This window comes from Notothenia coriiceps, unplaced genomic scaffold (genome assembly GCF_000735185.1).
Source record: "Notothenia coriiceps isolate Sejong01 unplaced genomic scaffold, NC01 NC01_scaffold00005029, whole genome shotgun sequence".
In the NCBI taxonomy this organism is placed as follows: Eukaryota; Metazoa; Chordata; class Actinopteri; order Perciformes; family Nototheniidae; genus Notothenia; species Notothenia coriiceps.
Window position 1 is genome coordinate 72132 of NW_011337730.1, and position 23123 is coordinate 95254.

The following is a 23123-nucleotide window of genomic DNA, read 5'->3' on the forward strand; positions in this document are numbered from 1 at the left end:
AGGATTTAGTTGGAAATATAGAACAGATGAATTTGTACAAGTACAAAAACCAACAAACAACCAGCAGATCAATATTGGTGGAAAACTCATTATGAATGTTTTTACACTTCGCAAAGAGCTTTAAAGGTAGGGTAGGTAATTCACTTCAGAAACACTTTTGTTATATTCCATGGAATGCTCTTAACATCCCGATAGCAATGAATAAATTAAATGCTTTGACAATAAATATATACAAATATTTCAGCTGTGAAAGCCGTGGCGCTGTAAAAAGCACGTCCAATTATCTGCCTCGGCCCGCGGCAGATAATTGGATGTCCTACCTGCTTGTCAGCCTTCCATCCCTCATTGGTCATGTGCACGTTCGTGTGTGTTGGAGGAGGGGCTCTGTAAGGAAGTCTGAAGGAAGGGAAAGATTTTTTTCGGTTGTGTACTTTCAAATTCTAGCGCACTCAAACTGGTTTCTCCATTCTTACCTACCCTACCTTTAATATGACAACTATTAAGCTTTAGAGTAAATATACTTTTATTTATTTTTATTTTGTTACCTTTAGATGTGCTGCTTTTCTGTTTTTATTCTAAGCTAAGCTTATCTCCTTGCTCCAGCTTCCTATTTACCACACATCTTTTCACCTAACTTGACAAGAATGCATAAGATTGATTTGTATTCTTGTTTGTCATACAACTATTTGTTTGTGTCACAAACAGGAGGTATGCTGTCACCAAGATCATCCAATCGCCCCACTAAAAGAAGCATCAACCAAGAAGACAGTGACACACGCAGCACTAGTATCTCTCCACCTCCCACCAAGCAAGAGAAACCCTTCTCTTCAAGGCTCTCCAAACCCAGCGACTTCAAATGCCAAAAAAGTCCAGTCCCATCGCCTGTAAGCAAGCTTCCTACAAGAGGTGAGAGAAGCCCCAACAAAGTAAGATCCAGAAAACCTTCACCAACTGAGAATTCTGTGAGCACATCCACGTCCAAACAGGAGGACTCAAATCAGAACAAAGCGCCTGAGAGTGTCAAAGCAGATCAAGTGAAAGACAATTCCATTGGTGACATATTTGTATTCGATTCTCTATCAAAAGAAGGAAAAGAGCATGCAATAAAACTCACAGACAGTATAGGTGAAAACAAAACAAAAGGAAATCGGTCAAAAGATTTAGAGGAGAGCATAACCAGTCCTGCAACAGAGAATATTTCAAACATCCAACAAATACAAAACAATGATGCAATTGTTCCGGAAAAGGCTCAAATAATAGTTACACCACTAAAAGGCTCAGGGGCTGAGGTGTTGCCAAGCAGTGATGCTGCCAAGGCAAGCCCATCTCAGACGCCTATTTCTGATGTAGTTACTGGTGCAAAACTCGATTTGCAACCCACTACAGCTCACATTCAAAGTGAAAACACCAAGCAGGAACAGGAAACAGCACCAAAGATTTGTCCAGAAGAAGTGAAAGAGAAAGACAATTCAGAGGCAACGCAGCTAATAGGTAACAGAAAACCAGATTCAATCAAAGATAGCGGCCTTCCAGAGCCGAACTCTGGTGTGTTGGCGAAGGACACAATATCCGCCTATGAGGATGTAAGTGATATGTCAGCAAAACCTGTTGTGGTTGCCAGCACTCACTGTGACATAATGGCCCGTTCTGATCTGGATCATGTTTTACTAGGAAGTGTTTCCTTTAAAGAAACAAATAAGGTCCCTTCTAAGGAATATAATGGCAGAAATAGCCTTTCCGCTAAAGACCAAGATGCTGAACCCAAAGCTGTATTAGCAAGCACTTCCATTGATACTGGTGTTGACCTGGCCAGAACAGAGCAGCAAGATGAGTTATTGAAGGATCAAATTCTTAAAAATGATAGATTTCCCACATCGAGCAGAGATTTATCAAATGATTTTAAAGAGAAACGTATGGAGGAGGTTGGCAAGAAACCAGCAGAGGGTTTGGACATTCAAACAGAGGCTGTGACTGTTTGTGAATTGCAAAAGAATGTTGAAAATCCGATGGACAAAGAGCTTCTTTTGCTGCCAGGAGAATGTGAAAGAGATGAGAAAGACTCAAAACCAAATAAAAAGCTAAATGATACTGTGGTGGAAAGCTCTGACTCACAGAGCAGTTGCAAAAAGGAGCTGAAGCGCATAACTGTTGAGGATGAAGAAAGAAAAGACCTTACAAAACCACAGAAGCCAACAGATCTTTCATCTGGAAATAAATGTTCACAGCCTGACTCAGAGGACGGAATACAGACTGTAGTTACAGATGCCCTGGAAGAGAAGAAGTCTGAGCAAGCAAAAAGTGCACTCCAGGACAATACAGCCGGTTTGGTTGATACAAAGAAGCAATGTGAGATCCTCTTAAAGGAAATTGAAGAGAGTGGTGATCAGGAAAATTATCAGCACATGAACACTCAAACTTTGGAAAATGAACAGGAACCAAAAGTCATTCTTACCAAAGATAAGAAGATCGGGGATAAGGAGGCAAAACAGGGGGAAAAACAAGCTGACGTTGCTAAGAAAATAAGCACAACAACTACTAAGAGTAAAACAAAGGAAGTGTCAATGCAGAATTTACCAAATGAGAATTCTGAAGTTAGGAAACAAAAGGAACAGAAGACGTTAAAAGCTGGAAATCAAGATGGGGATAAAGCAGAGGAGAATGCTAATGGGTCAGCAAAATCCAATGTTTCAAATGCTAACCTAGAACAGCAACCTGTAACAGAAACAGTTCCAAAGAAAACAACAAAAAGCCATTTTTCACAAACAACTCAAGAACTAAAAGCAGTAAACAGTGAAACCCAGAGTGCTCAAGGTACTACAGACAAGACTGAAACTAAAGATTCACCAATCAAAAGTTTGGTGAATGAGACTCCAATTGTAAATGCTGAAGTAAGCAAACAGAAAGACCAGATGTCCACACTTGTGAGAGAGCAAGATGAAGACATTACAAGACCAGAGAAAAACCAATTCATAAAATCCAAACATCCAAAATCTAACCAGCAACAGCAACCACGGACAGACAAAACTCAAGTTCAAAGTAAACAGATTTCACAAAGTGATACAACTCAAGAACTCCGACCTATGTGCAATGAAGATTGTACAAAAACTGACCTGAAACAGGAAGCAGAAGCGGTACAATCAGAAGCTACAGAGAAGAAATCAGAAAGCCGAATTAAAGATCTAAAGGTTGTAGGCACTGAAACTCAAAGTGCATCTGGTATCAAAGGAAAGACAGAAACAAAAGATTCATCTGTCAAGAGTGTCGGAGGTAAGGTAGCAAAGACATTAGAAACTCCAAAGGTATTAGAAAGCAACAGTCAAGAACCAAAGGTTGCAACCACCAAAACTCAAAGTGTTGAGGGAGCTAAAAAAAAGACGGAAACAAAGGATTCATCAACAAAGGATCAGAAGACTGTAATTGCTAAAGATCAACATGAGGACATAACCAATCCAGATAGCAGCAAATTAAAAGAATCCAAACCTCCAAATGCTGACCTGAAACATGAGGTGGTAAAAACGGGAGCACCAGAGAAGAAATCAGAAATCCAAATGAAAGAATTAAAGATAGTAAGCAACAAACCCCAAAGTGCTGGTGGAGCTAAAGAGAATACTGAAACAACAGGGACATCAGTAGAGCGTTTGCTGAATGAGACGGTGAATTTGGAAGTTAACCATGAAGTTAGCAACCAACAGGATCAGAAGTCTGTAATTGTTGAAGATCAACATCAGAACATTACCAAAGCAGATACAAGAAAACGCCCAAAGGCTGACCTGAAAAAAAAAACACAAGAGAAGAAATCAGAAGGCCAAATTCAAGAACTAAAGGATGAATGCACTAAAACTCAGAGGGTAGAAGGAACTAAAGAAAAGACTGAAACAAAGGATTTACCAATGACAAGTTTGGTGAATGTGATTGTTATTGAGAATGCTAACTTTGAAGATAGCACAGAAAAGGAGCAGAAGCCCTCAGTTGTCAGAGATGAGCCTTTAAGGATTAATAAACCAGAGAATGTCACTGGTCAATCCACAGATTTTAAAGCAGCCAACAAGAATGATGAGAAACAAAAGAAAATTAAAGAAAGGAAAGAAGGCTTTGAAATATCAAATAAAGTGACAAAGCAGGAAAATCAGCAGAAGAAGGCATCAAAGTTAGATGCTCACCAAGAGTCAGAAAGCATTTCTGTGAAAGATGCATCTAGCAAAATAAGTGGTGCAGAACAAAAGGACAAGCCCACTGTTGTTCCAGAGGCGGGACGTCATAGCACTGATGCTCAGAAGAAAGATGAAGACACCAAAGAAAAAACTAAAACAGGCAGTGGTTTCAAACGGGAACAGCAGAATTTAGAAAAAGAGAAAACCAGAAACCTCAATGATCCAAAAAACCCTACAAGCCCATCACTCAATGGCAGTTTGTCTCTTTCTGCAGCAGCGGAAGCACCCGCAACATCTCAAAGTCCTCAGCTAAAGAAGGAATCTCCATCTAGTTGGTTAGATTTAGAGCATCCGAAGCAGAAGAAGGCGCATAAAAGAAGACTAAAGGCCTCTGCAAGTGAGGATGAATCTCTTGATCCTGATGACTATGATGAGTTAATCAGGAGCATTAAGGAGGGCAGCATTCCTTTCTCAGTGCCTCCCAAGAGGCATATTCCTAAAAGGTCCCTGTCTCCACCTCTTACTTTGTCACCTATCATTGAGGACCATTTTGAACCATTTGATCGAGAGCAATTCCAGTTCGGCTTAGGGAAAAATGGCGCAAGTTTTAAGGACCCTCCCCTATTATCTATGGTGATGAAACAGAAAGCAGCTAGTAGGGAAGGGCGGTTTCTGGAACGAGAACAGGATAATGCCAATCGCACATCTCGAGGCCAAATGAATTCACTTGATGAGGTGGAAGGCAAAGATGGAGTCAAAGAGGGGGATAATACTGAAAATGGACAAGAAGAGGGAAATAACAATGGACAAGAGGCAGGGAAGCTGACGTCACGACTTGGGAGGATGTCCATCCTCTCCAGCTTAATGAATTCCCCTCGGCCCTCCAGGAAAGCCAAAGAGGAAGTTGCCTCTGACACAAATAGCACGCTTTCCACTCCACAACGGGACCTGCTCTCGCTTGGAAAGAAAGGAGTGTTTGATTCACCTCTGCCTGCAAATAAGAAGGGTGTGAAAGGTAAAGACCAAGGCCCACTTGTGGGTGGTGGTATAGGTGCAGTTAGTGAGTCAGCAGTCAACCCCTCCTCTCCTCCTCCTCCTGCTCTCCCGTCGTTCTCAGAGTTAAAGCAGCCTGTTCATTTAGAGAAGTACCTCAAGAAGAACAAATCAGAGTCTGAGGCCTCCAGCGGCTCTACACATATGACTAAAACTGAACTAGGTCCTAAGGGTGCGACAATGGACCAGACCCCAATAGAAGTACCAAATGTCGAAGAGAGCCTGAAGGGCCCCGCAGCACTGCCTCCAACCAGCGAGAACAGCCAGCAGACTTCCCTGAATGGACTAACTAAACCTAAGCCTAAGGTAGGAGTTTAAATCCTTTAGATTATGATCTTTTATAATACAGTTCATTTTTCGTTTTATTCAACTTTGAAAGAAAAAAGGTATAGTGGCCCACAGCCTGACTGGGCTTTGAGCTGTGCCCTAACAGAAGCTTTCTCTCTTCAAGTTTGTTTCCATGGTAATATGACTCAGTCTCATATCCTGTTTTGTGGTGCTGTTGCAACAAAGTTATGAATGATTTGCAAGTAAAGACAGGACAAAGCAGGATGGCCTCACCTGGCAGGAGATATTTGCCAAGATCAGCTAAAGCTGAACTGTCACGTCACAACATATTTGCATTTATATGCAAACAAAGCAAGACTATGCAAAACATGTGTCTGTGTATTACTTACTGCACGGCATGTGTTCAATTCTCTCCCTCAATGATTCCAACACACTTGTACCTTAAGGGGTTTTATTTCTGCAGTTGCCAGGGATAGATTATAGTGCGGCTCTACTTATATGACCAAAAATAATTTACCATTTGGTTTAACAAATGTTGTGTAAGCATTATTGAATATGGTTAACAAAATGAAATACATAGCTAGAAGTAGTGGATAAATGTTACAAAGTTTGCTAAAAAAATTCAAATCAACACTTTAAGGAGTGGGGATAAATCGTTCCTATTTCCACATATAATTCAGCTCTGAAAAGCATAACAATTGAAGTTAAATCTACTTTTTTAAGTTTAAGTTCATGATGAAATGATTACATTTTCTTTCAGACACCTGCAGTAAGAGGGTTCCACAAAAGGCCTGGAAAGGTATGATTACATGTTATTTACTTATTATATTATGGTGCTTGCTGCTACATGTTCTAATGAAATGTCTATTTGAATCCAGATTGTCGTACATGAGCAAGACCAATTTGGAGGGCAGCAGTTTGAACTGTACTGTGATGTAGAGGATGCCACCACGATGAAGCTGTCCCCTGTCATCTCAGTCAGAGTCATCAGAGGATGGTAAGTGTATTTGATATATATTTTAGTCTCTGTTGGTACTTGTTTCAGATTCATCCCATTTGTTTTTTGTTTCTCTTTGCCCTTATAAACATCTATCTAACAGAGTGATCTACAGGTGTAAAATGTCTCCTTCCATAAACTGCAAGATGAATGACAATGTAACTCTCTTTTTCATTAGCTGGCTGCTCTATGAGAAACCTGGCTTCCAGGGTCGTATCATCGCCCTGGAGGAAGGTCCTACGGAGCACTTAGTGAATATGTGGGCAGAGGAAGGGACCCCGACCACACCAGATGCAATGGGTCAGCCTGTACCAACAGCACCTATGGTCATAGGCTCTATTCGACTGGCAGTTAGAGTACGTTAACCTGTCATACTGTTTCCATACTGTTATTGTAACTGTTTGTTCTGTTATGTTGTTTCCAGTCACGTATGATCCCTGTGGAATTTGTTAAAAAAAAAAAAGTCCTGAATATTGTACCTCAATAATGTATTGGTAAGTATTATATTTAATTTTATTCTTTTAGCAGACCGTTTGTGATCCAACTATATATTTTATTTTATACTGTATTTGATGTGGATTTCTTATATTTAAATGTACCAATAGAAAAGTATGGCTTCTTTATAAATGCATAGGCACTGATACAATTCAAATGCACAATATTTTATTTTTATTTTATGTTTACAGGATTATAGCATTCCCCATATTGACCTGTATCCTGAGGTCAATGGGATGGGGAGGATGACCTCTTACTATGACGAGACTGTGGAGATTGGCTCGTACAGTATGCCGCAGACCACTGGCTCCATTAAGGTTCATTCTGGAGTGTAAGTTCAACCGACTCATTTAAAGTAACAAGGAGTCTATGTAAATGTAGTTGTTGCATTTTAGAACCATATTTCAGTTTCATTATTGGTGTGGTAGTTTTAAATCAAACTCTGTCTATGAAGGTATGCACACTGCAGGCTAGAGCTTACCATTCTTTAAGCATAGTTTTAACTCTTGCTCATGATTGATGGTTATCTTACTTTCATTGTTCTACTAGATTAGAGGTGAAGTACAATATTTAGTCCTTTTACTCATGTGTAATATGACAATACAGATGTACCTGTTCAGAGCACTGCAAAGGGAGATTCCCTCAGTGAAAAGTTCTCTTCTCTTCCTTTCCCCTTTGTCATGCTGTGTCTGTGTCTCCAGCTGGTTGGTGTACACTGATCCAGGGTTTGGAGGGTTTGTGGGAGTGCTGGAGGTGGGGGAGTATCCCTGCCCAGAGGCCTGGGGCTTCCCTCAGCCCTTCATCGGCTCGCTCAGGCCCCTCCGCATGGTACATTATATAAAGTATAGAATATATGTTTCCACTATAATGTCATTTTGTAAGTTGCCTTGGTCTGACATGTATGTGTATCTTTTCATGACAGGGAGCGATAAAGGTGGAGCATCCTCATGAAAGAAAGGTGTGTTACATTTGTTTCATCTATAAATATCTGCTGTTTACAGACACCACGGAAGTGCCAACACCAAGTCTTAGATGTTCCTTTTTTTAACCATTAGTTATTAAATGTTTTTAAGAGGAAACGAATGGTTGACAAGCAGGGAAAATTACGTTCTAAACTAAACAATTAATTATAAAAATAATAGTTGAAATATTTAGTGGAACTGACTACAAAGCTTTTAATTATTTTCAATGTTAAGAAAGAAGTTACCCAATAGCAGCTTTTCATTTATTTATTTGTCTAACCCTGGAACCATTGAAAGCAACTAGATTTCGTTCTTGGTTCCAGTAAAAGTTGTCCCAAAGGAAATATTCACTAAATGTCCTACATACAGCTGAAACGCAATAGTCAAAGAAATAAAGACTCGGTCTTAACTGTTTTTTTTTGTGTGTACTTCATGTATTCTACGAAATGCAAATAATATAGATATTGGTGATCAATTTTCACCAAGTCGAATAAATCCATTAAGTTCCTTCCTTATTTGTAATCCATGAAGCAGGTTGGGGAACAGAAAGTTGTGGCTGTTTGTTTTTACTTATTTTGGCAACAAGAGGCTGACATGCACCATTACCACTTGTTATAAATAGGATTAACATGTTTTCTTGCCAAAATATATGTAATATTAAATTACTTGTAGACACACAATATATGTACATTTTATTAAGAGTGCATAGATTGGTGCACTTCAACCTCTTTTTGTCCAAACAAGTATTAAAACAATGCTTTATTTCACACAAAAAAAGCAGCATACTGAAGATCCTTGCAAAACCTTTTTTTCAATTGCCTGCTAGAGCTTCCATTGTAGGCTGGATGTCACTGTAACTTGAAGAATGATTTTCATTATACTTTAGGACAGAAATGAGACAAACCATACACTAGGGCAGTGGTTCTCAAAGTGGGGGGCGATTCGAAAATAATATGATGCAGTACAGTACTATTGCGAGAGAGAGAGAGAGAGAGAGAGCGCACATAGGTACCGGAAATCGTTGTTGTTAGCTTCTGGTGCTAGCGAGCTACGCTAACGGATATACGTTTTTTTCAACAACAAAGTGGAGGAGAGTCCTCTCCTGTCAGACTGAGAGGCTCAGTGAGCTAAAGGACTCTCTCAGTGTTATCTCAGTGGGTCTCAAATGTTTTGGTCACCATTAATGTAAACAATTATTTCCGAGGCACACGTTTATATGATCATTATAGTTATAAAGAAATAAGAGAATAAATGAAAAACAGGTATGAAATACTATATGACAGTAGAACAAGAATAAAGTTTAAAAGGGTGATTTATAAAATATCCATAAAGAAAAAGTAAATCTGTTTACAGTTCTGTTTGAAATCGGGTGTTGAGAGATGTATCCATAGATCTCTTCATTTTGCTCTCAAAGTGCACCAGATTGATGCATTTAACTTCAATATTTAAAAATAAATCTTCCCGGGGGAGCTTGCCCCCGGACCCCCCTATGTGAGGTCCACACACCACCTATAAAAATAGCACTTGACCCCTGCTTACACCTATATGCCGTGAGCTGATTATCGAGCCTTCGTTCTAACTGTCACACTGTGTATTTGCGTGGGGATTGTTGCAATAGAAAATTCCACTGTAGCGACCGGTACATTAATGGGAAACCCTAAATGTTTGAGCACCCTCTATGAAACGTCAAGCTACCCCACAGCACCCCCAAAATAAATCTCTGGCGCCGCCACTGAGCCTGACTATTTGTGTTGGGGGGCCCGACTTTTATTTTTCTCCAAAGGGGGGGCCTGAGAGAAAAAGTTTGAGAACCATTGCACTAGGGGAACAAACTCTGTAGACCGATACACATCCATGGCCTGTCTTTACAATGACCTCTCATCTTTATCTCCTTCTTTCCCCAGGCCTTAGTGTTTGAGAAGCCCAACTTTGACGGAGAGTGCATAGAGGTTGAGGGTGATGTGTACAACTTGCAAGAAGAACTGGAAGAGGAGAAAACGGGCAAAGAAGGCGAGGAAAAGAAGACCCTGTCTGCAGTGGGTTCTATAAAGATACTTGGTGGTTTGTAAGTATCTGTCTGAGTTTATTATGTTTGGACACACTTTCATTGATTCATGGCTAAATTGGCTCCAGAGCTACACGACTTTGGAACTGTTTGCACCCCGTATGGAGCCGTTTCAAAATACTTGAACGCTGTTATGAAACATATTTTGCCAATTCTGTAATGATTGACTTTAGCCTATTTATGTGCTAAGCCACACCCCTTTAAAGTTTGATATCTTCAAAGCATTAAAACATGTCAATAAGCTCATAATAGGATTCATGGTAAACGTTGATAGTAATCCGACCATTTGTCTAGGTAGATATTCTCAGTTTCTTCTTTTAAAAAAATGAGATGATTGCTGAAAGAAATTGTGAACTTTTTGTGAATTATTTCCGTTCTGTCCTTGCAGCTGGGTGGGTTATCTAGAGGCGGACTTTGAGGGGCAGCAGTACATCCTGGAGGAGGGGGAGTATCCTCACTGCAGTGACTGGGGGGGGTCTGAGGATGGGCTCCTGTCACTTCGGCCTGTGTGCACAGTAAGTGTCACCTGTAATATAATACAAACTTCCTTCTCATTGATGGGGTGTTTCTGCATTGATTCAGCTTTCACAGTGCACTGGTCATTTCATCAGTTCCCGCTCTGCCCCCTGTTGATTCTTAATGAACTGGAAACCTGAAAGACTTGAAATGAGAGAAGTAGAAAAAGTTCCCTTTCTTATCATTTCCCTGTATTGTGTTCCCTAGGATTACCTCTCCCCTCACGTTAAACTGTTCATGGACCGGCACTTTGATGCACGAGGGCTCAATGTGGACTTGCTCGGACCTGTCCCAAACATGCAGGACGTCGCCCATGGTTGCAAAACACAGTCTGCCAACGTCATGGGTGGAGTGTAAGTAAAGAAGAAAAACTCCCATAGTACGAAGTCATAAAAAAAGGAGGGAAATAGTTAGACTCCGTGCCCTCACAGTGTTTGGGCGTGTTCCTCTTACCTTCCATACGTGACTCAGCACTCTGTCACTGTAGGCACAAACAAACACGCACTGGAGGATATCATTAGGAATAATATTGTGTAACTGATCCATTTGAGTAATTGATAGGTTGTGGTTGACAAAGGATACAAATCTCTCGAGGGCAAGGATTTACACTGATATGAATAAGTGCCTCTTTCGTTACAAAAATATATATAAATTACAAGCTTATTTTCTAAGTTTCAGCAAAGAGACTGGATTCAGGCACAATACATACTGCACAGTTTTTAAAATCAGTACCTAAAAATTTCACAATGGGTTGTATACCATTTTTAAGTGAGTTATTTATATAAATAATATATTTGAAACCAATTTTTAGGGAGCAGATTTTTGTCACATTTGACCTGAGTGGATTTGTTTAGTCTTTATCAACATATTTTATAATGTTCTGCTGTTTGCTTTGCATCAGCTGGTTAGTTTTACAACCTCTTAGAAGAAAGGACTTTATGTTTTTATGACGGCAGCCTTCAGTCCAAGTCAGTGATTTATTCAGAGGGACAGGCAGATTACGAGGAGACAGTCTCACCTGTGTTTGTCTCCAATAAGATAAGATAGGAACAAGATTAATGATCCCTGGATTGGAAAGGTAGAGTGTTACAGCAGTCCAGATACACATCATTAAGTACCGTTAATATAGAAATAAAACAACAAAAATAAAGAAAATAAGATTTACATAAGGGTAATCACAATAACTGAAAGAAGTTTGTTTTAATTTGGATGAATTTTGAGCACATTATTTGGTTTCCCTCTTATGTTGTTAGGCAACTTTGAAAACAATTCTCTTTATATGTCCAGATATTTTTTTATATTAATCAAACCAATAATCGATTATTGTTAGGAAAATATCACTCGACACCAGGTTGAGAATGAATAATCAGGTACTAATGTATTCTTGCAAGAAGGAGCATAGGAGTTAAATCACATACAAAGGATATGGGTTAACTCACACACATCGGGTATGTTGCTCACCGGAGCAGCAAAAAACATCAGGCTTATATAGTCCAAAACACGGAGATAACAACAAAGACATAAATCGAAGTGGCGCTAATATCATCAGCAGGTGTCGGAAAGGTGTCGGGGTCATCTGCGATGTCTTCTGGAAAGAGTCACGTTCTTCCTTCACGCCTCATAGAAATGAGATATTTAGGAGTACAAGTATGTTTCTTCTCATAAATATCAACAACCTGAAATGCCCTGCCTCCTCCTATCACAGCAAGAGGCATCTGCAAGGTCATGCACAATGCAGAGTCACACATAGTATCAGTGCATTAAAACAACCCATAATTGTATTTTCTCCAACATATCCCTCCTGTTTATACTTCGTATAACATAGAATTTGGAAAATACAAATGATTATAAAGATTACAAATTCATATACAAAAGTACCCAAACGGCTGAGGTAGGTAGATTGTATAGGCACACGTTCTAGTGTAATATGAATGGATGCCATGGCCTAATTATTTTTTCTTTGATACATCGTCAGTTTCTATCACAAAGAAAATAGTTCCAATTTCTTTGAAAGGATGACAACTAATCGATTCATTTGTGCACTTATGTAGAATAACTACAATAGCACAGCAGTATAGGAGAGTATCACATGTTTTATATATATTAAATGTAGCATAGTATATAATTGAATAAGTCCAACAGAGAGCTAATGAAGGCAGGGTTATTTGAGATGTTTGTGTCCCTGCAGGTGGGTGTGCTTTGAGCAGCCCGGCTTCAGTGGAGAGCTCTACGTCCTGGAGAGGGGCCTCTACGCAGGCCCTGAGGACTGGGGGGCCCAGAACCCCAAGATCTCCTCCGTCCAGCCGGTCTTCCATGTAAGGAATCATGTGCTGGATCAGTTAACGACAGGATGTGGCTAATTTCACATGGGGGTAGTGTTAGGTTCAGCTGTTTTAATAAGGACTGTGTGAGTGAACAGCTTGTGTTAATAACTCCTTCCTGTCGGTTTTACAGGACCCACTGATGGGAACGACTAAATTCAAGGTATCATCCCCTCATCGGAGACTTTATAATAACAGATTAGCTGATTTTTCTGTTCGGGCTAAGTTTCTAAATTGTGTTTCTTAATGTGTCACAGATGCAGCTGTTTTCTGAGGCAGACTTCCAGGGCAGGCTGGTGTCTCTGGAGGACAGCACAGCGGCTCTGGAGGAGGACTTCACCCCCCGGTCCTGTAGGGTGCTGGCTGGGAGGTAGGCACTGCTGAACTGAATCAGACACCCCCCCCCCCTCCAGAACTGTCAGGGACCCTCTGGGTGTAAGAGATTTGGACTTGGCTGAGGAAAACCCTTTTATTTATTTAGCGCCAAATAAAAAACATTTCTTTTGCCGGATAAAAACCTTTCGTTTAGTTTAAATTCCACATGAATCTCTCTCCAATTGGACAACTAACAAGCCCTTTCCAAACACAGTGAATAAAATTAGCAACATTTGAGGGACCCAAGTTTCATCGTTCGTCTCAACATGGTTATAAAATGGTTGGATATGAAAGAAACCGCGAATACACGTAAAAAAAAGAAAATTGAACAGGAAGTCCATTTATTCCTATAGGAACCTACTGTATACGATCTCATATGCAACACTTCTGCAGGTTATGTTAGGCAGATTGTGTGCACTTGATTCAATATAGTTTCTTGACTAGGTTGGGAGTCAAACTGTGTAATTGTATAGTTAAAAGAAACCACAAGCTGGTTTGTATGTCCTTTATCTGACTTGCTAATGCTACAGGCACATATCCCAGTACACAGCAAAAAACAGCTGTAAAGAAATGTGTTTCCTTACGACCAACACTGTTTGCAAACGAGGCTTTAGAATGTATAAATGTACAATGTTTTACAACAATTGATTTGAATGGTACAAAGTTATTGTCACAATTGAAGAACAATAATAAGTGTGTACTTATACCATGACTTATACTCACTGTACTGTTTGTCTCTCTGTGTCAGCTGGGTGTTATATGAAGGGGCTCAGTTCACAGAGAACATGTATGTGTTGGAGGAGGGAGAATACCCCAACGCAGAGGCCATGGGCTTCCTGTCCTCAGACTGCACCGTCCGCTCCATACAGACCACGGGGCATGTGAGTATCTGCTTATATTCAAAACTATTTGTGATCAAATCATTGTGGACTAGACTAATAATACATGAAAATATCTTCTTCTCTTCCTTGCTTAGGAGTTTTCTCTGCCCTCCATCGTGCTGTTCAGTAAGGTGGGCTGCAGGGGTCGCAGGGTGGTCCTGAGTCATGAAGCTGTGAACCTGCAGCAGGCCGGCCTGGACACACGCACACGCTCCCTGGTGGTGGAGGGAGGAATGTATGTCAATGTTTAAAATGTCTTCTATTATCTTTTCTGTTTTTATAAAGAGACAGTTAGTAATCTAAATGGAAACAAATCAGTACCCGCATCCCAAGCAATCAAAGTCTGCTGTTATAAACTTGATTGACATGTCCTTAAATACCGCCCCATGCTCTAACGCAGAGGAGCACAAAAGGATTCAGTGGAAAAAACATTGAAATGTTCATTTCTCAGAAAGGTTTAACAAGCACTCATGAAATTCCCTTAAATGGTGTTAGCTTAGCTTTTAGAAGCACACGAGTTCTCATTAGGAGCAGTAAACATATCAAGGATGTGAGGAAGCCACAAGGTGTATGTCACAGCTGTAGACCAGGAAGCACAGGGGCAATGTAAAGACTGTTCATTTGTGATTTATTTGTAATACATTGTGCCATGCTTTTTCTGCACATGTGTGAGTCTGAACTAACACAGAGGGCTGTCCTCTCTCTAGGTGGGTGTTGTATGAAGGCAGTAACTTCCGGGGTCGACAGCTTCTTCTGCAGCCGAGTGAGGTGCTGGATTTATGGAAGTCCAGAGGCATGCAGCAAATAGGATCCCTGCGGCCATTAGTCCAGGTATGGAAGGAGGGATATGAGCCACGGTTATTACAGAAAACTTCAACTAAAAGGAAAAAAAGCTTTACAAAATATGTTAGTAGACTGCAACTAAATAAAAACAATATCCTTTATTCAAATCAAGACACATTCAAATAAAAACATGGTGAATTGTTTTTCAGCTTTAGATTTTCTCTAGCTATAATATATTGAAAAAAGAGACGGCATGAATTTCCGTCAACTTTTCTTACCTGGAACAAAATTAATGACTTGACATTCTATTAGATTGTGCTGCAATTGCTCAACATATGACACATTACGAATTATGGACATTGCTGCACATTTGTCCAAATATGCATGTTTGTATTTATATAGCTTCTACATGTAGCAAGCCCTTATAAAATAATTTGAGGCAAAATTAATCGAATGCACATACAAAACACACTGATAGTAAAATATAAATTAAAAATAACAATTGAACCTTTAAAACTCTAACCTTGATATAATTATATATCATATCAAAAATAGTTGTTGTCCTTAGTCTTGTTAGAGTCTGATGGATGTATTGTATGGAACATAAAATACCAAATTGTCACATTAATCAAGTCAGATCAATAAAACACGTGTTGTTGGCATCTTACATAAACCAGATGTGACCCTGGGTTGTTGCATGTTCCCCCCCAACAGAAGCAGATGTACTTCCGTCTGAGGAACAGGGAGACAGGAAGTGTGCTGTCTCTGACGGGGACTCTGGACGACATCAAGCTGATGAGGGTTCAGGTTGTGGAGGAGACGGGGGGGCTGGAGCAGGTCTGGCTCTATCGGGGCGGGCAGATGAGTTGCAAGGTACATCAGACCCCCACCACACAATATAAAGCTGTAACACTGACCACGCCCCCTCTGGAAACTACCTATGGCCTGATTATCTTCAGTATATGAGCTACTAATATATTGTTGGAAATACAAAGAGTTTTATGTAGTAACGGTTTTGTTACTTTAAAATATGGCTGTGTTGAATATTTGGTAGCCTTTTTAAAGGCGCCCATGTATGTACAGAAATGATAAAAACACTTACAATGCGTTTAATCTGCATATAGCATGTGTGTATTGCATTATAGAAAAAATATAACAAAAGTAACAATTCATGTTTTGTGGTTAAATGTTTCTGTTTTCACACTTCCACAAAAAAAAAGAACAATCAAAGATTTTTAAATCATGAATAGTTACACAAACACTTAAAAGGTGAGGACTTCCTCTTCCTTCCGCCACAGTTTTGTTCATCTTACTTTGTTCCTGAAAACATGGGCGTGATCAGAACAATATGCAAAGCAGGCACACACATGTATTCCCACGAGACTTCATTCCATTGGTCTCCGCCAAAGAATTGTATTTCCGTTTTGTCTGGCAGTCAAGGATACCTCACACTTGGCAACAGGTTTGGATGCAGTTTGTTGGAAAGTTAACCAATGGGACGATGAGGAGTGTTTATAGTTTAGACCTCCAGGATTTCTTTACATTGCATGTTTTATTTGTTTTGCTTTTGCTACTGTTCTTACTTTAAACATGTATCCCAAAACATTATCTGTCTATCATTGCTTATTCAAATAGAGATTTTAAATACTCTCTAAAAGCACATTTGCAAATAGGAGATTGTGTAGCAAAAGAAGAAGTGGATTGTAGCTTATTGTAGTTTTTTTTCGCATGTATACAAAATGAATGACTTGAAATGAAAGGTAAACGTTGTTTTTGAATGATTCATGTGTATCCATCCTCACCTGCCTCTCTGTCTGCAGCTGGTGGAGGACTGTTTCCTGGAGACCTCAGGCAGTATTGTGATGGAGGGCAGCAGGCTGTGTGTCACCCCGGTGCGAGGCAACGGCAACCACCTGTGGAACATCAGCCCTGATGGTCTAGTGCACTGCGTCCTGAAACCTCAGCTGGTGTTGGAGGTCAAAGGTCAGACAGCTTTGTCTTAACCTCAAACATGTATTTGTTCAGGTACATTTTAGGAATGATTTAAAAAGGTTCAAGTAGGTGATTTTCAGTCAATTCAATGAGCCTAACCCTAATTCAACAGCTCCCTCTGCTGGTGTATTGAAGAAGTGCATTGATTGAACACAATATCAAAATATATGAAGCAGTTATGCGATCACATTTTTTTATGTCATGTTGATAAAAACCAAAGGAGGCTTAGTATAAGATGTCAAAACATATGGTTAGTAAAAAAAGTCATAGTATGTCAAACTTTTCAGAAAAAACAACATTACACAGTATAGTATGTTGAATGTTTGCAAAGAGTATAGTTACTATGCCTTTGTGTTTTCTATTTATTCGACATACTATACTATAGTATGTCAAAAATATCATAAAAAGTCATAAAATATTCATAGTATTTTGAAAGTATCATGAAAAAGTTACAAGTTAGTATATAAAAAATATAATGAGAATTCACCATAGTATGCCGAAATGTAACCTATAGACACCAGCCAGACCATGCAACCCGCTGTTGTTGGTGGACTTGGTGAACGTGTCTCTTCTTGTGTATGTAGAAATCTCCTAAATTCACCCAGTTATTTGCATATTTAAATACACTTTCAGAAAACAGGTGTAGTTTCACGGGGATAATGTTTATTCCCCTGTGCCTCCCCTTAATGATCCACTTACCAGTTTGTGTCAACAAAGATGTTTACAGTGCAAACACACTGACTTGTGTTTTATCGTCTTAGGTGGACATCAGTATGACAAGAACCTGGTGGTCCTGAACATATGTGACGAAAGAGAACTGAACCAAAGGTGGACCTTGGACATCCTGTGATCTGATGAGCAGCTCCGTCGTGGGGCCCACTCCACAGAGAGGGAGCATCGGATCAATCGTTGCACCTTTGTGTGGAGTTCTGACTGTTGAGGGGAACCATTGACTGGATCAACAATATAACTATGTTCTTAGAGTAGATTGAATGATTGAGTTGTGTACAAATATTACATATTTCTTTGCCACTATAGACCAAAGACTCCATGCACACATCTCTATGTTTTTACTGCTTATAGAGAGGACTCAGCCCTGGTTCAATGCTGCACACCTCTCTTTACTTTATGGTACATTTCTACTGGTTCCTTTGTCTTATTTCTGATCATAATGTCTGCATATGTGAATGTATAGTGTATATTGAGAGCTGCATTATGAAGTCTGACGTGCACACTACACTCCAAAGATGTATTCTTTTTTTTATCAATTTAGATTAAAAAATATCTATTGTAGAGTTTGGATATCTTGTTAGGACTTTTCACAAGCTGTACCCTACTGCATAAAGTTGTACATAAGCATCAAGTGTATATATTTGAGATGAAATTTCATAGCAGAACTGCAACAACTATGCTGCCCACTGCTGTAAATATGTGAATGTATGAGAGAAAGCTGTCGCACAAAAAAATAAGAATGCCTTTTTCTTTCTTTTGTCTTTTTTTAGAAAATAAAAGATTTTAATAACTTGTTTCTGTGACACTCAGTTCGTTATATTAGCTATCTCATTTCAAAACAGTCATCCACACAAATGTAGAGCAGTACAGCAAAGCATTCCTCCAAGAGTCGGTGCTATGAGTAATCATCCTCTTCGCTGATCAGGACCACAGTCTTCCCTCGAGCGTGGCCTTTCTCCATCTTCTCAAAGGCATGAGGAACCTGGGAAAAACTGAAAGTCTCCTCCACCACTGCCCGGATCTGAAGAGAGAGGAAGGAAGGGGTCATATATCCTGCTGCTGTGTGAATGCTGTGACTGTAACTGTGATGCTCTAGTTAAAAAGGAGTGAACTTTCCACATTTGTTTTTACATTTGATATATAATTATAAACACACGTGTCAGTTTGTTATCATTCCTGAAAAGTTTTGAGAACAAAAGGTGGTAATGTACCTGTCCTGCATCCACCATTTCACTGATTTCATCCAGTGCAGGACCACTCGGGGCAAAGAATCCCCAGCGGTAGTGAACCCCTTTGACGAGGTGCTACAAGAAAACAGAAGGAGAGCAAAGGCATAGAGCATTGTTACATCCTGTTACACTGTGAGCAAAGCAGAAACATTACTGGTGATAATGACAGTGCACCAAAGTAAAGTCTGAACCTGAGATACTACTTGATTTACTGATTTCCTAATTCCCAGCATTTTAGCTGATCTCAGTGCTGCTAGGTCCTGTAATAAAGGACAAAGCATTAGCCCTTGCAACTGGAATATCTAATTTGTCTTCATAAAGATAATTTACTTTTTTTAAATTAACTTGATCTGGTAAGACTGTTGGTATGATGGTAATGTTTGCATATTTTAGTTTTATTTCTGTGTTCTTCTGGGAGTGACAGTAAAGCTTACTTGAGGCAAAGGGTTCACAAGTATAAGTGTTAGAATAAAATAGTGTACAGAAGTGAGACCTATCATTTGGGTGGGTAAGTCTTAAGAGCATTAAAACAATGAAATTATAAAAGTATGTGTGCACCAAGCCATGACATACATGTGTAATACTGTATATGAGAAAAGATACTGAACATAAATGCTGTGTGTGTGTGTTTTCAGGAAGTTCAAGTAATGAAGTAGTAATTAACATATTTACTTCAGGCTAATTTAAAATGTATGACGCTGATAAAGACAGGAGCTAATGAGAGACACTGGATTTGGGAGAGCACCTCTCACAGTCTTATATCACATTGTCTGAAGCACAAGGCAGTTCAAGATCCAGCGGCTAATGTGGGCGGTATGGCTGTTCCTTTTGTTCCTATTTCTACAGAAGTGGAGTGGAGATAGCATTTCTAAGGCGTCACACTACATGAGACACACACAGTAGAGTCAGGAAGGAAATAGTTCAGGATCTGAAAATAATGTGGCACTTTCTTAGATGCTGAAAAGGAAGTGAAGAAATAGAACTACACAAATATGCAGTTGCTACTCAAGTTTCATTTCTACTTTTAAATAGTATTGTTTCACAAGCATAAAACAGCAACTCCCCCATCCTAAGATGTACCAGTATAGACTGTTTCAAGTCATTCTGCACCTCTTCTGTTCCCTTCAGAAGGCTAACACACCCCCTTGGTTTAACATTCACTCTACTTTTGGCAGGAAAAGAGAAGGGCAAGTTTCTCTGGGGCTGTCCCCGTCTCTAATAAAGCCCCTTAAGTTTAAAGTTCATGTGACATTTTACTCAGGCAGCATAGTGTGATCTCTGTTCTGAAAATGAATCTGTAGGCGTTAGGACAAGATGGTATTAGAAGTGCCTAATACTATTAGAGTAGTATTCACACTTAAGGAAATTAACTGAAGGTGAAATTAAGTCTGGAGGAACGCAAGGATGATGAACCAATATCATCTTCTGAGGATTTAGATTATTTTACTATTTTAAAATAACTTTATTTAAGATGTCTTCTTTTAACTCTCTCAAATCTGAATGTCCTGTTGAAGCAAAATGTTTCTGACCTAAGAAAAACAGACGGAGATATTTCACAGTTTGTGGGTTGGTAGGCCATTTAGAAACACAAATGTGAGTAAAGCAAGGTATCAATGGACATATCCCAGTGCCCGTTACTGTGAAAGGTTTGATCCACTTTTTCATATAAAATATGTATGAAAGCAGTTCTACAAAATTATAAATGTTGGCTGTTGTCAATCATATATGGTGTTGATAATCCTGTTTCTCTTTCCCAGGTGCCAATATCTGCGTCACATTGATGATTTTTTGAAGAACTTTTTTAAATAGCTTGATATACTCAACATATTTCTTCCACCACACATCCTGTCTGTATGAGTCAAAGCACATTTCCTTGGTACTGAACGGAAAGGAAATTGCATCATGTTGCCTTATTACAAATGTATTTAACTCCCAGACAGTAAATTCCATCTCCAGAACTTTTTCAGAACTTCTAGAAACAAAACATCTATTTACTTATTCTCAACGCCATTCATGTAAAACATCATTCCAAACACCTCAACAGGATAATAAAGCAACACACATTTGGCTCTGGAGGCAATCAGACCTTGAACCAAGAAGGAAGTTAGTTAGTGGTTAGTGCCTCGAGTCAGAAGAGGTGGAGCCACAGCAGCACCAAGCCGTGTGCATGGTGCTCACCACAGCTCTCTGACAGGATGTTCTGATCTCCAGGGAGGGGGGGNNNGGGGGGGGGGGGGGGGGATTAAGCTTATGTTCTAAAGTTGTCCTGACAGTAAAAACACATGATAATGCAAATGTACAAATGATGATGTTATATTTCGGGGAAGATAGTATCAGATACGTTAAATAACCTGTAGCAATAGTAAATATATCACAAGAGATTTTACACCTGTAGGCCTATAAATAAAGGTTAAATAAAATATCACAAGTCTGCGTCATGGCCGATGAGAGCATCTTATTTGAGAGGAAGTCTTTCACAGTTTTACTCGATTTTGTGATTAGCTAATCACTACCGAGTACTCTGTTTTTGTCTAATTTCCTTTTAATCAACATATCTTGTCAGGTACAAAGCTACTCACAATAATCTACATGTTCATTGCATGAGGACTTTAAAGATAAATGTAATCTTTTTGGGCTGCTTCCTTTTACAAAGGAACACAAATATTACACCAAAGATATCAAACATAAATATGACCAAATATGATAATTTGTTTCCTTCAACAATACAAATGTAAAATGTCCTCAAAAATATTGCATGTCAATGTGGAGCCACACGAGGACGATAACGCAAACGGACCGCAATCGTTATCAAAAAAGTCTTCCGTCCACACCACACGCAACAGGCACCAGAAACATGTCTGTTCACACGAGACCGCTCGAAAGCCCTGGAGACGCTGTAGTAATGCCACAAAAGCAGCGAAGAAGACTTCCCGCGCAAGGTTGCCTTTCTGTTTATTCTTCGCTGTGGACGCTCTGGCTCTTTTTCTCCCTCCCCAAAGGCAAGCGTGTGCTCCTGCTGTAATTCTATCCTGTAGTCCACCAGCAGATATAAAACACGCACCTCTCGCCTCTTCCAAGGGACGAGGGGACCGTGCAGCAGTTAGATATTTTTTCGCCGGTCAACATGTCCGTTAAAGTCCGGACAAAATTAGAAAAGTGCCGGTTTAAGGTCTTCTTTTTTATTTATTGGGGCATGGGCTACCTACTGCCATGATTTAGGCCACTTTTAATGGGCTTTTGCCCCTCGTTTTCCCTGTTTTTTGTGGGTTTTGCATGGTTATCGCTCGCTTTGCGAGCGACTAAATTGATCGTAACGATATCAATTATGCGAGTTGCAGTCACATGGGGTCCGCCCAAGTGACTGGGCTCGCGCGGACTATCAGCCGTCAGGATTTCCGAACCTTTTCTGTGCTTTTGCCGGTCGTTTTCCCTGTTTTGTTTTTTTTTTCGCAGGTTTATCAGTCGCTGCGCGACCGATTTCAATAGGTTCTTCGCCGACCTCTTGTCTCAGACCCTAATTAAAGCTGCAAGCAGCGTTGAGCGGGTCTTCGACGCTCCGCAGGCTGTTGTCCGCACGTCGACGTGTGCGTCTAGGTGTCTCGAGGACTCGGCCGTTGGCAAACGTGGGAAGTTTCAGGCCGATCGGACAACGTAGTTACAGCAGTATCATAAACATTGTGTTTGATGGCGAGTGATCTGTTGCCATGGCAACGACATTTGATGACACCCCATAATATGCTTACATGTATTGAGGGCTGCATCGTTATCAAACCTGTGAAGTTTTGGGCAGTTTGGAGCATTTTGGACGATTTTCCATTGAGTTACGACAACACCAGGTTTTTGGGCGAGGGATGCGTTGCCATGGCAACGGTATATGCGGACACCCCATAATTGGCATAGAGCTGTTGAGGCATGGACCAGTGATATAAAAGTGAAGATTGGGGGACGATGGGACCGTGTCAATTGGAGTTACAGCGACACCGTGTTTTTGAACAAATGAATAACGACTCTATATAATAATTAAGCAATAGCTCACGACAGGCCGTGGTATATGCTCATTATATCACAGCTAAGGGGCGTGGTTCGGCCCGACGCGAAGCGGAGGGTCGACAACCCCCTTAGCCTGTGATATAATCGAGCATATAGCACGGCCTGAAGTGAGCTATGCTTTTATAAAACGGTTTACCAAGTGTGGCAATATGAAGAGAAAAATACACACTCTAATTTAATAGTTTTTATTTAGTAAATAATGATGTTTCAAAATAAAATAGTCCCTCCGTTGC

General features: G+C 40.0%; 2 protein-coding genes across 4 annotated transcripts in view; one reads left to right on the forward strand and one right to left on the reverse strand.

Moving 5' to 3' along the window:
* Positions 1-18403, forward strand: part of crybg1a (crystallin beta-gamma domain containing 1a) — a 53449-nt gene extending 35046 nt beyond the window's left edge. For both annotated transcript variants that reach the window (XM_010768046.1, XM_010768047.1), the window contains 19 exons: positions 706-5510; positions 6253-6291; positions 6371-6489; positions 6668-6845; positions 7176-7315; positions 7686-7812; positions 7907-7942; positions 9851-10011; positions 10400-10526; positions 10735-10880; positions 12716-12842; positions 12982-13011; positions 13106-13218; positions 13972-14104; positions 14200-14339; positions 14812-14935; positions 15602-15760; positions 16708-16870; positions 17641-18403. In XM_010768046.1, coding sequence (XP_010766348.1) covers positions 706-5510; positions 6253-6291; positions 6371-6489; positions 6668-6845; positions 7176-7315; positions 7686-7812; positions 7907-7942; positions 9851-10011; positions 10400-10526; positions 10735-10880; positions 12716-12842; positions 12982-13011; positions 13106-13218; positions 13972-14104; positions 14200-14339; positions 14812-14935; positions 15602-15760; positions 16708-16870; positions 17641-17729 — 6956 coding nt within the window. In that variant the 3' untranslated portion in view covers positions 17730-18403. The remainder of the gene's footprint in view (positions 1-705; positions 5511-6252; positions 6292-6370; positions 6490-6667; positions 6846-7175; positions 7316-7685; positions 7813-7906; positions 7943-9850; positions 10012-10399; positions 10527-10734; positions 10881-12715; positions 12843-12981; positions 13012-13105; positions 13219-13971; positions 14105-14199; positions 14340-14811; positions 14936-15601; positions 15761-16707; positions 16871-17640) is intronic.
* Positions 18362-23123, reverse strand: part of rtn4ip1 (reticulon 4 interacting protein 1) — a 14966-nt gene continuing 10204 nt past the window's right edge. For both annotated transcript variants that reach the window (XM_010768043.1, XM_010768044.1), the window contains 2 exons: positions 18823-18915; positions 18362-18632 (listed from right to left, as the gene is read on the reverse strand). In XM_010768043.1, the coding sequence (XP_010766345.1) occupies positions 18507-18632; positions 18823-18915 (219 nt within the window). In that variant the 3' untranslated portion in view covers positions 18362-18506. The remainder of the gene's footprint in view (positions 18633-18822; positions 18916-23123) is intronic.